General features: G+C 46.6%; 1 protein-coding gene across 5 annotated transcripts in view; it reads right to left on the bottom strand.

Annotated features, from left to right (window-relative positions):
• Nucleotides 1-16,823, bottom strand: part of TLN2 (talin 2) — a 481,872-nt gene that overhangs the window by 116,599 nt on the left and 348,450 nt on the right. For all 5 annotated transcript variants that reach the window (XM_062206051.1, XM_062206049.1, XM_062206053.1 and 2 more), the window contains 5 exons: nt 16,047-16,160; nt 13,189-13,302; nt 9,622-9,756; nt 7,621-7,749; nt 5,487-5,589 (listed from right to left, as the gene is read on the bottom strand). In XM_062206051.1, coding sequence (XP_062062035.1) covers nt 5,487-5,589; nt 7,621-7,749; nt 9,622-9,756; nt 13,189-13,302; nt 16,047-16,160 — 595 coding nt within the window. The remainder of the gene's footprint in view (nt 1-5,486; nt 5,590-7,620; nt 7,750-9,621; nt 9,757-13,188; nt 13,303-16,046; nt 16,161-16,823) is intronic.

Raw genomic sequence — 16,823 nt, 5'->3', positions numbered from 1 at the left:
AAAGTTATTTATTTGAGAGGTACACAGAGACAGAAAGACAGATAAAACATGTTCCTATCCACTGGTTCATTTCCCAAATGCCTGTGATGGTCAGCACGCACTTGGGCTGATGCCAGATCTAGGTCTCCCACATGGGTGGCAGGAACCCAATACCTTGAACCATCACTGCTGTCTTCCAGGGTCTGCATTGGCAGGAAGCTGAAATGAGGACTTTGTGGTGGGAATCGAACCCAGGCACTCTCATATAGGTTGCAGGTTTCTTAACTGGTGTCTTAATTGCTAGTCCAGACACTTAACCCCCTGGTCCAGTATTAACCAAGCGACAGAAGCAAAGGCTATACTACACACAGAAGGAAACAGTGCAGGGTTTCAAATTATCTCCATAATTTAAAACATCAATGCCTGGCTTTTTTCTTTAAAGCATGTGTGTGTATTTATCTCAGAAATACCAGGAGACAAGACTAATGGCTAAAAACCAAGGGGGATAAAAGCCACACACACAATAAAAACGGGCCCACAGGTGATCCAAATATTAAAAAGTTATTAAACCTGGACTTGAAGAAATTAGATAATAAAACACAGAACTTCCCCCACAGAAACAAACTACAAGGGTACTTATAAAAGTTTATAGAAAACTATAATTAAAAGATGAACTCAGTACAGAAAAATATTTGAAATCCACGTAGTTCTTCCACAATGTGCATCTTCCACGAATCTTTTGAACATCTTTGCTGTACATGAATTTCAAAATTACATGCACAAAAATTAACTTACTTTTTAATTCTGTTTTACATAAATGTCTGGAAATTCTCTTGTATAATGAAATGATATTCTAAAACTAAAAGAAAAAAATGACATTTGCAATTAAAATCAGTCTTGAGGTGGGCTTCTGGCCTAGTGGTTTAGATGCTGGCTAAGGCCCCAGCATCCCATACTGAAGTGTTTGGACTCCAGCCCCAGTTCTAGTTCAGGCAGTGAATTCCTGGTTCCAGGTTGTGGCCTTAGCCCAGCTCTGGCTGCTGTGGCTACATGGCGAGTGAACCAGGAGATGGGAGACCGCTCTGTCTCTCAAATAAAGAAAAATTTAAAAATTCAAATCTTCATAGAAGGGACTGAAAGCACAACAGACACACCTCCAGAGAGGAACAGTGACCTGGGAGATAAACCGAAAGCAAATACTGAGCATGACGCATGGAGAGGAAAAAGGAGTTTCAAAAATCACCATGTGAAGGTCTAACGCCTGGGGAAACTAGGATCTATAACGAGGAAGAGAGAAAACGAGGAAGAAGCAGTATTTGAAGACACAAAGGTTAAGAGTTTTTGCAAACTGATGTAAAGCACCAAATCCCATTTTCCAGGGGTACTACAACCCAAAGAAGGATGAACACTCAAGAAAACCCATATAGGCACAGTGCTTCAAAGCCAAAGATGGAGAAAATTTAAAAAGGAGGCAGAGGGGAAAAATAAAACCACATTACCTGTATAGCTGACTTCATAACAGAAATAAAGAAGCCAGAAGACAATGGGATAGCATCTTCAAAGGGCTGGGAGAAAGGAACTGCCAACCTACAATTTTATAATAAGTGAAATTATCCACCAACACTAGAGGCCAAACAAAGGCATTTTTAGACAAACAAAATTGCAGAGAATTTGTCACCAGTGGATTTGTAGTAAAGGGAATAATGGAGCAAATTTTTCAGGTGGAAGGGAAATGACCCTGTGTGGAAACACAGGAAAGGGTGGGGCTGACCCTGAGTGAACACCAACAGCGTGAAACACGACTAGGACTGAGACTGACGTCTACGCAGAATTAAAACACACAGCCAATGGTTGGAGAACAAGGTAAATGAAGTTAAAGTGTCCCAAGATTCTTGTGCTAGACAGGAAGAGCTACATAGAACAACCTACCTTAAAGAAAAAAAAAAGCATAGTAAATGAATGTACAATCAATAAACTAATCAAGGGGAAGGAAGCAGAATTTAACCAACGCATTGAATCTGAAAGAAGGCAAAGAGAGAGTAAGGAACACTACCATGTGTACAACACACAGAAAACAAGTACTAAGATGGCAGAATCAAACCCCCTCACATCAGTAACTACATATAAGTAGACAAAATACTCCAGTCCAGAAAAAAACTGTCACACCAACATACAACCCCCCGCCCCGAGACACATAGACCCAAAGAACAACCACAAGCTCACAAGACACACACGGAATATAAGCATGCAGAAAAAGTGAAAACAAGAGGATGGAAAGAGCTGGATCATACACCCATCAACACAACAAAGTCATCTACAGAGAAAATAAAACTGCACAGAGATAGGGGAAGACCTACATAAATGGAAGAATGTACCCTCTTCACAGATTACAAGACTCAGGAACACAAAATTACCAATTCTCCCCAAATTGATTCAATAATAATCCCAATTTAAAACAGGTCGTTTGTCTGTAGAAATTGACAGGCTGAAGCTAAAGTTTATGTGAAGATGAAAAGGGCCAAGAACAGTCAATAAGAATGTGAGAAAGACTAACACAGCTGGTCTCACCAGACATTAAGACGTGGAACGGAAGTGTAGTCCTTAGGAAAATGTGGTACTAACAGAATAACAGGGATTAAATCCACTGAAAATAGGTGCACCTACGCATGGATGTTCAGGTGACAACCACACAGTATGGAAGACCACTGGGCAAAGAACGGTCTTTTCCATCACTGCTATTGTGCCAAATTAGTAGCTGCATGGAACACAGGGTGAACCCCTACTGCACACACACAAAACTCAGCTCCACATGGATCACAGTACTAACTATGACAAGTGAGATAATAAAGTTCCAGAATATGACAGTACCTTCATGACCTCATACAGTCTCAAATGTTTAAATAGGACACAAAAAGTCTTAACCATACAAGAAAAGAATGGCAAATTTGTATCAAAATTAGAAAAAAAAATCACCCAAAAACAACTTTAAGAGGATAAAAAGGCAAGTCACAAGATACAAGAAATAGATACCTAAGCAACAGATAAGGAAAAGATGGATAACCCAAGTTTTCAAACATTGGCAAAACATACAAACTTTGTAAAACAGCCATTAAACATAGAAAACTTCAGTGGCATAGTTCATCAGAGAAACGTAAGTTAAATCCATAATGTGACACTACTACACAGCACCAGAATAGCGAAAATTAAAAGGCTAACAAGGGGCCGGTGCTGTGGTGTAGCGGGAAAGCCACCACCTGCAGTGCCAGCATATGGGTGCTGGTTCGAGTCCTGGCTGCTCCACTTCTGATCCAGCTCTCTGCTATGGTCTGGGAAAGCAGTACAAGATGGCCCAAGTACTTGGGTCCCTGCACCCATGTGGGAGACACAGAAGAAGCTCCTGGCTCCTGGCTTCAGATCAGTTCAGCTCCAGCCATTGCAGTCAATTGGGGAGTGAACCAGTGGATGGAAGACCTACCTACCTCTCTCTCTCTCTCTCTCTCTCTCTCTCTCTAACTCTGACTTTCAAGTAAAGAAATAAAATCTTAAAAAAAAAAAAAAACTAACAAAGTAGCAACAAGGATGTAGAACAAGCAGAATTTTCAACATTGCTCAAAGTGTACTGAACAGAGTCTTTGGGCGAGCAATCCACTCCCAGGTATGCATCTTGAAAATGTTTACTTGCTCTCACTGGACAACTCATACCAGAACTGTTCATAATAGTGATTTTTTTTAAACAACCTAAATTTCCATCCAAGGTTTAAAGACTAACAACGGGCACATTTGTACAACAAAACACTCTAGAAAACAGTGGAAATAAAAAGACTACTACTTGTCCTGTGAAGGAATCTCACAAAAATAATGCTCTAAAGGAGCTAGACACAAGGGGACACATACTGTATGATCCCATTTGCTCAGCGTTCAATAACAGGCAAAAGGAAATTGATGCTGTTAGAAGCCATGAGAGTTTGCAGAAGGAGAGGCTCGGAGATCGGGAGGGGTGCAAAGGAACATCTGGGAGACCAAGAATGTCCTATTTCTTAATCTTAGTAGAGGCTTCTTGGGTGCATCCAATTTATGTTCTTTAAGAGGCAGTGAGTCAGAGAGAGATACAGACAGATGGAGAGATCATACATCCACTAGTTTACTTCCTAAACATCTGTAACGACCAGGACTTGGAGTTGTGTATCTTATCTGGGTTTCCTACATGTGTGGCAAGGACCCAACGACTTGAGCCATTACCTACTGGGTCCCAGGGTGCACATTAGCACCCTGGATTCAGGAGCAGAGCAGGTGCTCAAACCCAGGTACTCCGATACGGGATGGGTGTCCCCAGAAGCATCTCGGCCACTGTGCCAAACACCTGCCATGGGGCGCATGCAATCTGTGGTAACTTATGAAGGCATTCACTTAAGACATATGCTGTCTTTGGTATATAATACTATAATAACTTATATTTCAAAAGCAAAAGTCAAGCAGTAATACTATATAATAAAAAGCAATAATCCCAAATCCTCCCCTCCCCATCTGAATCCCACTTCTAGAGTGGCTCAGTTTTAGTTTTCTTCCAGTATTTCATAGTTTTGGGTAATCTGCTTACATTGAATCTCCACGGTTTTTCACTTTTCAGTCTGTTTAGACTTCTTACTATGGTAACATTTGCTATTTGGTATAAGTTGCTGCTTTTCTTAGCTGATGGCTGCACAATCTGGTCCCTAAAGAGACTCCTGTTCAGGGAGTCTCCTGGCTTCAGGGGCACTAGGCATCACCAACACTCAATCAATTATCCCTGATCCCCAACCCGTAACGGGGCAGCACAAACAGGTTTGCCTCTCATTGGCTTCCCCGGCCCTGGAGACCTTGGGGTTTTTATCCATTCAGCTTCAAAGGTTATCACTCAACTAGGTCCTTCCATCCTTGAAAATTTCAGTGACATTTTATTTGCAGTCATTCCTTCTCTTTAGTGGGATTTCAGAAATCATGGATAGATCTGGGCATGTGTAATTACTATTTAACTATTCTTTGCTTATAAGCCTATTAGGGGTGAGCCACAGATGCTTCAGGGAAATCATATTTTATTAGTCTTTCAATACTGAACATCAAGCCCCAAAGGAGGACATGGAGAGTACTTGAAAAATAGGAAGGTACTTCCAAAAGTTAATGGAAAAATAATTAAGAGATAAGTTTATTTCGGTACCAATTTTTTTTGAAATGCATGCATTCAAGCGGTCTTCCAAAAGTTTCCAGAAAATGTGTATTTCGAAACCCATGCAATGTTTATTCACAATATGCATTTTCTGCTAACTTTCTGGAGATGCCTCATATACACAGATTTCAAATTTCTTGGCACCAAGATAAACTTATCTTTTAATTCTAGTGTTCCCCGTGAGCACTTTAGAGTCTGCTGTATGTGGTGAACTGCTGGGGACATAGAGTCAGGCTTATTTGACAACCCCGTGACCTCCCTCCCCCAGCCCCCAGAGTGGTCTGCACCAGGCCCACGGTCTCACCTGTGTAGTGCTCGTTGCCTTGGGCAGCACAGGTGAGGAGCTGCGCCATGGAGGAGCCCACTGCCTTAGAGGTGCTTCCCAGGTCCTGTGCACACTTCTCCAGCTATAAGAACATCCAAGCAGCAAGAGAACTTAGAAAAAAAGTATCCTGAGGTTTTAGTACAATTCAGAAAAATAATGCAGCCCAAACCTTGAGCCCTAGCTCCTTCCCAGTGCATACATCTATGGTGTTAAACAAGAGCAGCAGTTGGCTACAGGGGAGAGAGCACAGCTTTAGACAATCTGGATACAAACGCCTGCCCCTTGCCTCCAGTCACTTGCTATGAGAGACTGGGTGAGTTCCTGCACCTCGCCAACCTGTTTCCTGAAGAGATCCTAACACTGAGGCTCAGGTTTTCAGAGAACTAATGTCAGTTCTCAACAAATGGCAGCTATTAGTATTATACCTTTAGAAGCGAATTTAGAAGGTCTGCAACAAATCCTTAGTGGAGATTAATTATGCCTTAGCAGGAAGTGGGCACACATCCAGCTGTGCCACCTTCCTTGACATGGGGGACCATCAACCTTGCTCAATTGGATCATTACACTTTGCACGTCTCCAAGTGAAAGGAAACACAACGGAAAGAGAGCTTTGGTGAGATAACTGGATTATGGAAATGGGCATGGTGCTTGCTTCCCATGAACAGTGTGTCACCCTGCTTAGTAAACCAAATAAAACAATCAAAGAACAGAGTTGATCAAGGCCTGGGGTGTGGATAATTACTTGATGACGACATGAGGGTAACATTTTGGAAGAGAATTTCTGGGTGAACCACGAGAGTACCCAAAGGCGTCCGGGAACAGTTGCATTTTAAACCCCAGAGGCTGTTTCCCAGGAGAGAAAAGTGCCTTCACAAATAAGCAAGCTAGCCACCACCTTTCAAAGCTAACCATTTCTTTCAAAGTTGCATGGTGTTTCTCACATTCTAACTGTTCTGTTCTTGCACATTAAGGTAAAATTCGTGCCAGGCCAGTCTTTCCAGGGTTCACTGGGGTACAGGTGTTTGCGGAGACTCCCAGATGCCTTTGCAAAGCTGCCAACCCCAGAATCAATCCCAAATCTGTCATTAGCTGGATGTCCCTATTTAACTGACTCACCCTCTCTGAGCCTGTTTCTCCATCTGTATAATTAGGGGTAACTTGATGTAACACATGTTTTCTGAATACTTCCTGTGTGTCAGGCTCTGATGAGATGCTCCTCAAGCTACTTTACAGGCTAAGACAGTTCTGTTCATTCAAAGAGCAGCGGTAGTTAAGGGTAGTGGCTTGCAACACGAAGGACCAGGAGCATGGGGTTGAAGATCTAGATTCAGACCTTGGTTCAGTCACTAACTGATAGAACAATGACAAGCTCTGTGCCTCAGTTTCCCCAGCTGTAAACGGCGTTCACAGAGCCTGACTGTGAAGGTTGCTATCAGGATAAGCTGGACTGTGTGCCTGTACAGTGTTTAACAGGTACTTAATAAATGGTGGCATTTTGTTGGCAATGTTCAGGAAGGTGAGAAAGCAGTATATACAGATGAGGAGGACAGTAACATTTGGCCAAGAGACCCGAACACGAGCATCGGGGGGTATCAGAATCGGATCATTTTGTTTGCCATGGTGGTATCATTGAATTAAAGGTGTTGTGCATCCCAGCACTTTGCATTATGTCATTTATTTCTTAAAACTCTGGACTGTAGATCATCTTTTCTGTGCTACCAATATGACCTCATTGCCACCATCTCACAGGAGACGGGACTGCTGAACAGCTGGCTGATGATACGGCTGGGTCTGGAAGCCGGGATTCCTATCTCTGAATCAGTTCCTCCCGCTGCACTGGGCGTTCTTTTCAGAAAAAGGACCCAGGGTTAGAACGCTGGCCAGCAACAGGAGCATTGCTTGTGAAGAATAAACATGCACAGAGGTCGGGTCATTCTTGGCCAAATCCTAAAAAAGGCCCCAGGGACTCCCCAACAGAGGCCTCCCCAGGGGGATCGCTGTCTTAATGCACTCCTAACGCAGTATAGCTGTCACCCCTACAACTTCCAAAACCTCCCCAACACCACCCTGACCATGGACAGAGCCCCCGGCCTCGCAGGAGCAGCAGACTTACCGTTTCCCCAGGCAGTGGTTTGAGCTGACTTTCCACGGCCGCCATCTTGGCATCCTGCAGCTCATTCTTAAGGGTCTGTACCGTGTTCAGAGCGGAATCGATTTCCATAGGGCCGCAGGCTTCATGGGCCTGCAACAGAGGGATGCATGGTGATGCTGTCTGCTGGGGAAATGTACCCCAGTACTCAGTGACACATGATATGCCTGATAGGCATTTGTGGACAGACCCAGTGGTTTTCCAAACCCTGCAGTAGGAAACCAGAATGGCAGGTGTTGCCCAAGACAACAAAGTCAGGCTCAGTCAGGACCTTCTATGTACATCTCATGAATGACTACATTTCTAGTCTCCTTGAAGCCACTTTTATCCAGAATGCATTTGCTTGTCAGACTCGGAGGCTCTGGGTTCTGGAGAGAGGATACCCAGCTCAGTATGTGTGCACATGCAGGCTTGGGAAGGAGGCAGTGAATGAAGGAATGAAGACTCAAACCCAGGACTCTGGGAGCGAGTCTCCATCAACCTTATGACGACCTTTACAGATTCCTGGAGCGCACGTCATTATCCTTTAATAAAGAAGATTATAAAAGTGTTTATCCTTTGGTAATTTGTTTAAAGAAAATGACTTTATTCTCTTAAGAATTTACAACAGTGGTCTCCAAATGCTTTAACAGCATGCCCCCGACACACACCTGTCACTATATTAAATGCACACACAGTTACTGATCAGTGTACTGAATACTGGGAAGTCATCATTTCTTTTCTCTTTTAGGTGATAGTAAATACAGTAGGAGTAAATATTAATTAATTGATTTCTATGTGCCAGTCTACTAGGGGAGAAACTGAGGCACGGAGAGCTCAAATTCATGGCTTGTGCTACAAAGTCAGTCAACAGCAGGACTAGAATTTAAACACAGGTAGTGGGATGCTGGAGCCTGGACGCTTAATCTTTACCCTGCATTTAGAAATATCCACAGCTCTCAGTGTCCTCCTGTACCCCAAGGACAGTCTTGCTTGTGCCCCATTTTGGAACTCATTGCTCCACCTCAGCTGTTTGCTATTACTGTCTAAGGCTTGCCAAGGATAGGTCTCCAAATGTAGACCTTCAGGCTCTGTGACCAGACTGTTCAGAACCTGCATCTGAAAAAGCACCCCCAGGGGATTCCAGTGCAAACGGTCTCAGGGTCTCTCTTTTGAGAACCACAGTTCAAAACACTTTATTTATTTATTTTTTGGTTGGATTGAGTCTAGAGTTCTGGATGATTTTCTTTGGCAACGTAATGCTCTGTTCAAATTAAGAATTCAAGTCAGTTACCTTCTTCTTAGCCATTTATAGTGCTGCCTGCTTTTATGCAGAGATTGCTACAAGGATGAAAAATGAATTTATGCTAGAACTTCATGCTAATACCACAAATAGAGTAGTAATGAGGTCCTTTGGTAATTAATACATTCCAGAGACAGTCATTTATTTAGTCTTTAATTCTGTTCTACTGAGGACCTTGTTAAGGGTTGAAGGTTTCCATGTAAGATGTTGAAACTTCTGGACAAGAAAGAAAACACACAGCTTGGCATTGCAGTGCAAGCAGGTTAAGGTGCCATTTGCAATATGGGCATTCCATATGGGCACCGGTTCATGTCCTAGCTGCTCCACTTCCAGTCTAGTCCCAGGCTAATGCTCCTGGGAAAGCAGCAGCAGATGGCCCAAGCGCTTGGCTCCCTGCCACCCATGTGGAAGACCCAGAAGAGTGTCAGGCTCCTGGCTTTGGCCTGGCTCAGTCTTGGCTGTCGTAGCCATTTGGGAACTGAACCAGCTGGTGGAAGATCTCTCTCTCTCTCTCTCTCTCTCTCTCTCTCTCTCTCTCTCTCTATCTCTGTTGTGTATGTGTGTGTGTTGCAGTCATGCCAACGGGACAAGTCTGCCGAGAACTGGGTAGCACACACACCACACCAGCAGTGAGAATCCAAAAGCTCCTGCCGCACTAACTGCAGTGACCAGGCTAAACTTGCCTTCTGTGAGGCGGTGCGCAGCTCGGCCAGGCTGGTCGCCAGGTTCTTGGCACACTGGCTCAGCTGCATGGCTGCAGCCTGGTCGCTCACGGTGGGCACTGCGGCCCTGGCGGAGGACACCATCTTGCTTCCTGGCTGTAGAGAGAGGAACACAAAGTCAGGTGGCTCCTAGGCAGCAAGAGGTGTGAGCAGAGACCCAAGAGAAATGCCTCCCTGGCACACAGAAATTATTTTCCCTGAGAAAAGGAACATGAAACGTCAGTTACTTTCCTGCTGTCCCTACTCCCCAACACACAACGCAAATCAGGTACTCTAAGGCAGTGCATTCTAGAAATGTTAAGAACAGAGAATTCTTTATTAAGTAGGTTTGTGTTTCTTAGGATGGCACTTTCTTGAGTCTAATACACACCCAATGAGCTCTTTGGGAAAATGAAGGCAGATAAATAAAACTAGTAAGTTAACAACATATCTTCCAAGACAAAATAATTTCACCATGCATGGATGCCCGGGTATTTATATACATATTCGCAAAAACAAGATCATACATTTTTTCCTGTCTTACTATCTTCCCATTTCCCATACTCTACCTTTGTAGTGGCTGTATAGCATGCAGCTGTTGACACGTCTCAATCCCCTACTGTTCAGCATGTTTTCATGTTTTCCATTGTAATAAGAAATAGTAAGCACTTGTATAGCGAAATCGTTGAACACATTTATGATTCTCTTTGTTTGTGTTTTTAAAAAGTAGAATTTTAAGGCCCAGTATTGTGGTGTAGTGGGTAAAGCCATCACCCCACATGGGCACCATTTCATGTCCTGGTGGCTTCACTTCTGATCCTGCTCCTTTTTAATGTGCCTGGGAAAGCAGTAGATGGCCCAAGTGCTTGGGCCCCTGGTACCCACATGGGAGACCCAGATGGACTTCTTGGCCTCTGGCTTTGGGCTAGCACAGTCCTAGCTCTAATAGCCAGCTGGGGAGTGAACCCATGCATACAAGATCTCTGTCTCGTCTCTCTCACTCTCTCTGTAACCCTGAAGTTTCAAAAAAATGAATCGTAAAAAAAAGTAGGGGTCAGTGCCATGGCATAGTGGGTAAAGCTGCCACCTTCAGTGCTGGCATTCCATATGGGTGCCGGTTCAAGTCCCAGCTGCTCCACTTCTGACCAGCTCTCTGCCTAGGAAAGCAGTACAAGATGGCCCAAGTCCTTGGGCCCCTGCACCCACATGGGAAACCCAGAAGAAACTCCTGGTTCCTGGCTTTGGATCAGCTTGGATCCGGCTGTGGCAGCCATTTGGGGAGTGAACCAAATCTCTGCCTCTGCCTCTCTGTAACTCTGCCTTTCAAACAATGAATAAATCTTTTTTAAAAAAGTAAAATCTTAGATCAGAGCATACATACTGCTAAGGCTTTTAGCATATAATAAAGGCACTTCAAAAAGTTCACCCAAGGGGCCGGCACTGTGGCGCCACAGGTTAAAGCCTCAGCCTGCAGCATTGGGATCCCATATGGGCGCCCACTTGAGTCCCGACTGCTTGACTTCTGATCCAGCTTCATGCTAGTGTGCCTGGGAAAGTGGCAGAGGATGGCCCAAGTCCTTGGGCCCCTGTACCCTTGTAGGAGACCTGGAAGAGGCTTCTGGCTTTGGATCAGCTCAGCTCCGTTGCAGCCATTTGGGGAATGAACTGGCAGATGGAAGACCTCTCTCTCTCTCTCTCTCTCTCTCTCTCTCTTCCTCTACCTCTCTCTGTAACTATGTCTTTCAAATAAATGGAATAAATCTTTAAAAAAAGAGTTTACCCAAAAATCTAATTATAAGTTATTTCTGGTACAAAAAATTTTAAAACCCATGCAATTTCCTCATCATATGCAATTTTCATGAACTTTTAAAAGAAACTTCATTCATAAAATAAATCCCTACTGGGCCGGCACCGCGGCTCACTAGGCTAATCCTCCGCCTTGTGGTGCCGGCACACCGGGTTCTAGTCCCGGTCGGGGCACCGATCCTGTCCCAGTTGCCCCTCTTCCAGGCCAGCTCTCTGCTGTGGCCCGGGAGTGCAGTGGAGGATGGCCCAAGTGCTTGGGCCCTGCACCCGCATGGGAGACCAGGAGAAGCACCTGGCTCCTGCCATCGGATCAGCACGGTGCGCCGGCTGCAGCACACCAGCTGCGGCGGCCATTGGAGGGTGAACCAATGGCAATAGGAAGACCTTTCTCTCTGTCTCTCTTACTGTCTACTCTGCCTGTCAAAAATTAAAAAAAATAAAAATAAAAAAAAAATAAATCCCTACTGTAAAATATATGTAGGAGTGGGCGTCTGGCCTGGCAGTTGGGACACCTCACATCCTACACTGAAGTATCCTGGGTTCAACGCCTGGCTTTGGCTTCCGACTCCAGCTTCCTGCTAATGTAGACCCTGGGAAGCAGCAGTCATGGCTCAAATCATAAGGTTTCTACCACCCATGTGGGAGAATCTGGCCCCAACCCAGGCTAGATGTTGCAGGCATTTTGGAGTGTCAACTAGTGGATGGGAGCCGTCTGTCTCTCTGCCTCTCAAGCAAATAAAAAATAATAGCAGTATACACATTCACACACACATACATGTATGTGGTTAACATTTGAGGAAGTTCATAAAAGCTGTCATGTTTTATCTATGCATGTTGGCATGAAAGAACTTGAAATATTAACCAAAAAGATGTATCACTGAGTCCTACAACTATAGGTTGACCCTGGACAAGGAAGAGGAATTGAACTGTGTAATTCCATCAACTGCTGAGGATATTCAAGTAGCAAAGAACTGCTGATGGAGAACTTGAGTTCTCAACAATGTGATTACATTCTTTATAAGAACTGGCAGAGAGGAGCTGCTAGGCTCTAAACACAAAGAGAAGGAAGTGGAAAAGCCAGTTGCCTGGTTTGATCCGCTTCCACTGTATATACAGGTGATGAAATGCCACAAGGCACTACATAAAAATACACAAGTATTACATGGTATTCAAAAGCACCAGTTAAAGTTCAGGGACTCAAACATAAAAAGCATATTAATGGGAGTTTCCCCACAACTCCAGATTCTCATTTATTCAATTTTCCTTACAATGAATCTGCCTGAGCCACAGAGACCAAGGAGCCTGATGAGCTGCACAACTGCCACCGGCAGGATCCCATCGTTGGGAAGGTGCACTCATCACGTCTCTGTTCCCCACCCACGAGGAACAGCACTAGGCTCTCTGAGCACTGGGGAATCTAAAGCAAGACCCAGCTCGGGGCTGTTCACCACCAGGTGCATTGGATGACACATTTGCTCTCCTGGAGGAGAAATGCATGCGAGGCTCCTAAGAAAAACGTGTCGTGGGCCTCCGGGCCCAGGGCAATCTCCCTGCATACTGGCATTTTGCTTTGCTACCTACCTCTCTGCAAACTGAAAATGAAAAGAAAAGGCCTTCAAGGCCTGCTAGCTGCAAAGACTCAGCTGAGGCTGTGGACTTCATTCATTCCTCTTCTTAAGGGCAAGGACAGCTCCTGACCCAGCAGGGGCTCTGGGCAAGACCAAGATCACGGCTCTGTGTTACCTGGAGGAAGTTCTGGCTGGAAATGATGAGAGCCAGCTGGGCGCTGAGGTCTTCTGTTTGAGCCTGGCTCCCTCTCACACCCTGGACCAGCTGCGGGATGTGATCAGCCACTGCCTACAGGGAGCAAGGACATCAAAGCTGAGCACAGCCAGAAGGGGAACAATGACCCAAGTGAGCTGTCTTTTGGACGTGCCACCCAGCCCCAGGAGATAACAGTGCTAGGCCGGGAGTCTGCACAGCATGTCCGGCTAGCTGGGCCCTTGCCATACCAAACCCTATCCCTCAGTACTCTCCTCCCACATACACTCCCCCAACTGGCCCTGAAGGTCTGAACATGTTTGGTTGAAGATGACTCTTGACAATAAGTCTGGGTAAGAATTGCCCTGGCTGCAACTCACTTGCTGGCTCACTAGCTTTGCAAACATAGAATCCAAGAAACTGCACTGTTCACAGGTGGATCACTGTAGGTACAGGCTCCCCGGATCAGAGCAGAGCGAGGAGAATCTCTCAGCGACACATGTCAATGCTCTGGCTCTGGCTGGGCCAGTACGCATCCTGGGTGCCAGCTTTCCTGCTGTCATGGCCCCTCCCTCTCCTTATTTCTCCAACTGGAAAACCATGCTGAGGATAAAGCACAGGGGAGCAGCTCTCTGTGAAGGGGGTGGCTGGCAAGTGACCATCACCTGTGGTGCCTTGGATGGCACCCCTTCGCTTACCCTGTGCTCCTTCTACCTCTCCCCTCGGCACCCACAGCCCTGTTTCCACCACGCGCTCAGAGCAGCCAGCACCACTGCTAAAGGTGCCTGGAGCTTCCTGGCCTTGTGCCCCACCCACATTTTCTCCAGGAATCCACTGTACAAGGAGTTAAAAAAGAAAAAAATTTCCGTGGACTTTTCCTAGGCTCCCCTGAGGCCTGCTGGTTCCAGGGATTGGGTTAACTTTCCCTTCTCCACTCCAAGGTGGTAAACAGAAACCTCCTCCTGTGCTGGCAGTGCCGCCCAGAGACCTCCTGGAACCCTCAGTCCCTGTGCAAATGAGAGACAGAGAGGGCTCGTCCTGTGGCTTGCCCTGGACATGAGAGGCAGGTGCTCCTTGATTTTCCTGTCTCTACTTGCAGAGGAACCAAAGCTCAATGGGAAACAAACTCTTCTGCTGCAGAGGCCACGCCCTCAGCGAGAGCCCTTGTCTTTCTGCACAGTTCTCAAGGACAGCAGGCCTAGGATCCCTCAGGCCCTGTGGAGCTTTCCCTCCCGGGGCACATTCCATCCTTAACATGGTGACTGGCCACGATCAGAAACGGGAAAAGCCAAGAAGTTCCACCTCAAAGGTCACGGCCATTTCTGGGGGCTGGCACTGTAGCACAGCAGGTAAAGCTGCTGCCTGTTTCACCTGCATTCTGTATGTGAGTTAATTTAAGTCCTGGATGCTCTACTTCCAGTCCACTTTCCTGATCATGGCCTGGGAAAAGCAGCAGAAGATGGTCCAAGTGCTTGGGTCCCTGCCATCCACGTGGGAGACCCAGAAGAAGCTCTTGGTTCTGGCTTCAGCCTGACCCAGCCCTAGCTGTTGCAGCCGTTTGGCGAGTGAACCAACGGATGGAAACCGAAACCGAAACCGAAATCTTTCCCTCTCTCTGTCTCTCTTTAACTCTGTCTTTCAAATAAATACATTAAAAAAAAAAAAAAAAAAAAAAAAAAGGCCGGCGCCGTGGCTCACTAGGCTAATCCTCGGCCTTGCGGCGCCAGCACACCAGGTTCTAGTCCCGGTCAGGGCACTGATCCTGTCCCGGTTGCCCCTCTTCCAGGCCAGCTCTCTGCTGTGGCCAGGGAGTGCAGTGGAGGATGGCCCAAGTGCTTGGGCCCTGCACCCCATGGCAGACCAGGAGAAGCACCTGGCTCCTGCCATCGGATCAGCGCGGTGCGCCGGCCGCAGCGCACTACTGCGGCGGCCATTGGAGGGTGAACCAACGGCAAAGGAAGACCTTTCTCTCTCTCTCTCTCTCTCACTGTCCACTCTGCCTGTCAAAAATTTAAAAAAAAAAAAGAAAAGAAAAGAAAAGCCGTCTCTGAAACAGAAGCAGTGACACCCCTCATGGATGAGCCATTATCTTACAGAGGTCGGAGGAAGGAGAGAGAGGGTCATTAGTTCTCCTAACCCATGCACAGAGAAGCAGGCCTCCCCAGTCAGCTCCCACTGCAAACACTTCCAGGGGACTCCAGACAGACCCTCCACCCACTCCCAGGAAAAGGCTGTGCACTCGGATTTTGTGTCTGGCACAGTTCACAGAGTGAACTCCCTGGGCCCTCAGATAAGGCCATGAAGGTGTTGAGGGTGTATCTCAGTACAGCCTCATCACAGCATCAAAGCCATGGCCCAGGAAAACAGGCAAGTGGGCACAATAGCACCAAAGCACCATGTCACGGACACCACATTGGGCCAGGCCTCGAGGTGCGATTAGGAGCAAGCTGGAGGGAAGCTGCTACACTCAGTGAACGCTGAAAACCTCGACCCATCTCTCAAGGAGGGAGGCACTGCACAAACTCAGTGCTTCCTTCTGACCTCCGAGTCCTCAGAAGGCCCCGTTGTGGGTCCTCTCTGATTCAATCTCTCGCAAAGGAGAGAATGTGGACAAAGGAAAGATAACGCCTGAGAAAAACACATAAATCTCCCTCCCAACACAGGCCTATCCACTTAGTGGACAAAAACCAGACGTGTGTCCACCTGGAACATGGGAGCAGGAACAAACTGGATTAGGGGCCTGGATAATCTGTCTTAACCGAGTTACCAGGGCACCTGGCGTTCTGACGCCAGCAGGGTGATCCACAGCGGACCCGGAGGCCAGCACGCGGGCAGCTCACCTTGCAGCTCTGGACCAGCTGCTGCTGGGCCGCGGGGTTCTTGTTGGAGACAGCTGCGTTCTGGGAGGCCGCGATGGTCTGTGTGGCTGCAGCTGCAGCCTGCTTGGCAGCAACCTGCAAAGGAGAATGGAACACGGGAGTCCAGATTTTATAGTTGCAAACGCACACACGCACAGGATGTGCGTCCTCTGCACTCCAGGGCTGGCGCTGGCATGGGTTTGCTGCTCTGTAGGAACCCCAGGAGCACAGTCTGCCTTCTAGAAATCACGGAGGATTCTAACCTTACAAAGCCCTGTTGTCTTCCTGCAGTTCACATTCCCTGGGGCAAGTGATAACGTGGAAAGCTCAAGGTCTGGCACTCATTTGTCTTCCTCAGTGAGACAAGGGACAATGCCAGACCATCATGGCACTGATAAGCAGCTCTCATCTAAATGTTTTAGGGGAAAAAAACACATCTGCTGCAAGAAGCACAGACTGATATCCTTGTCAAGTATAGATGCTGATGCCCGTGACCTCCCTCACATAACTCTTGGGACTCTTAGCTCAGAAATGCAGAGTCTTGGGGACCAGGGTTGTGGCATAGCAGGTTAAGCTGCTGCTTGTGACCCTGGCAACCCATATGGGCATAGGTTCGAGTCCTGGCTGTTCTGCTTCCAATTTTGCTCTGTGCTAATGTGCCTGGGAAAGAAGTAGAAGATGGCCCCAGTTTTTTGGCCCCTGCCACCCACATGGGAGACCCAGAAGAATCTTCTGGCTTCGGCCTGGTCTAGCCCTGGC

The sequence above is a fragment of the Lepus europaeus genome, chromosome 11, assembly GCF_033115175.1.
Source record: "Lepus europaeus isolate LE1 chromosome 11, mLepTim1.pri, whole genome shotgun sequence".
NCBI classification, from domain to species: Eukaryota; Metazoa; Chordata; class Mammalia; order Lagomorpha; family Leporidae; genus Lepus; species Lepus europaeus.
This window is presented reverse-complemented; position numbering and strand designations above follow the sequence as displayed.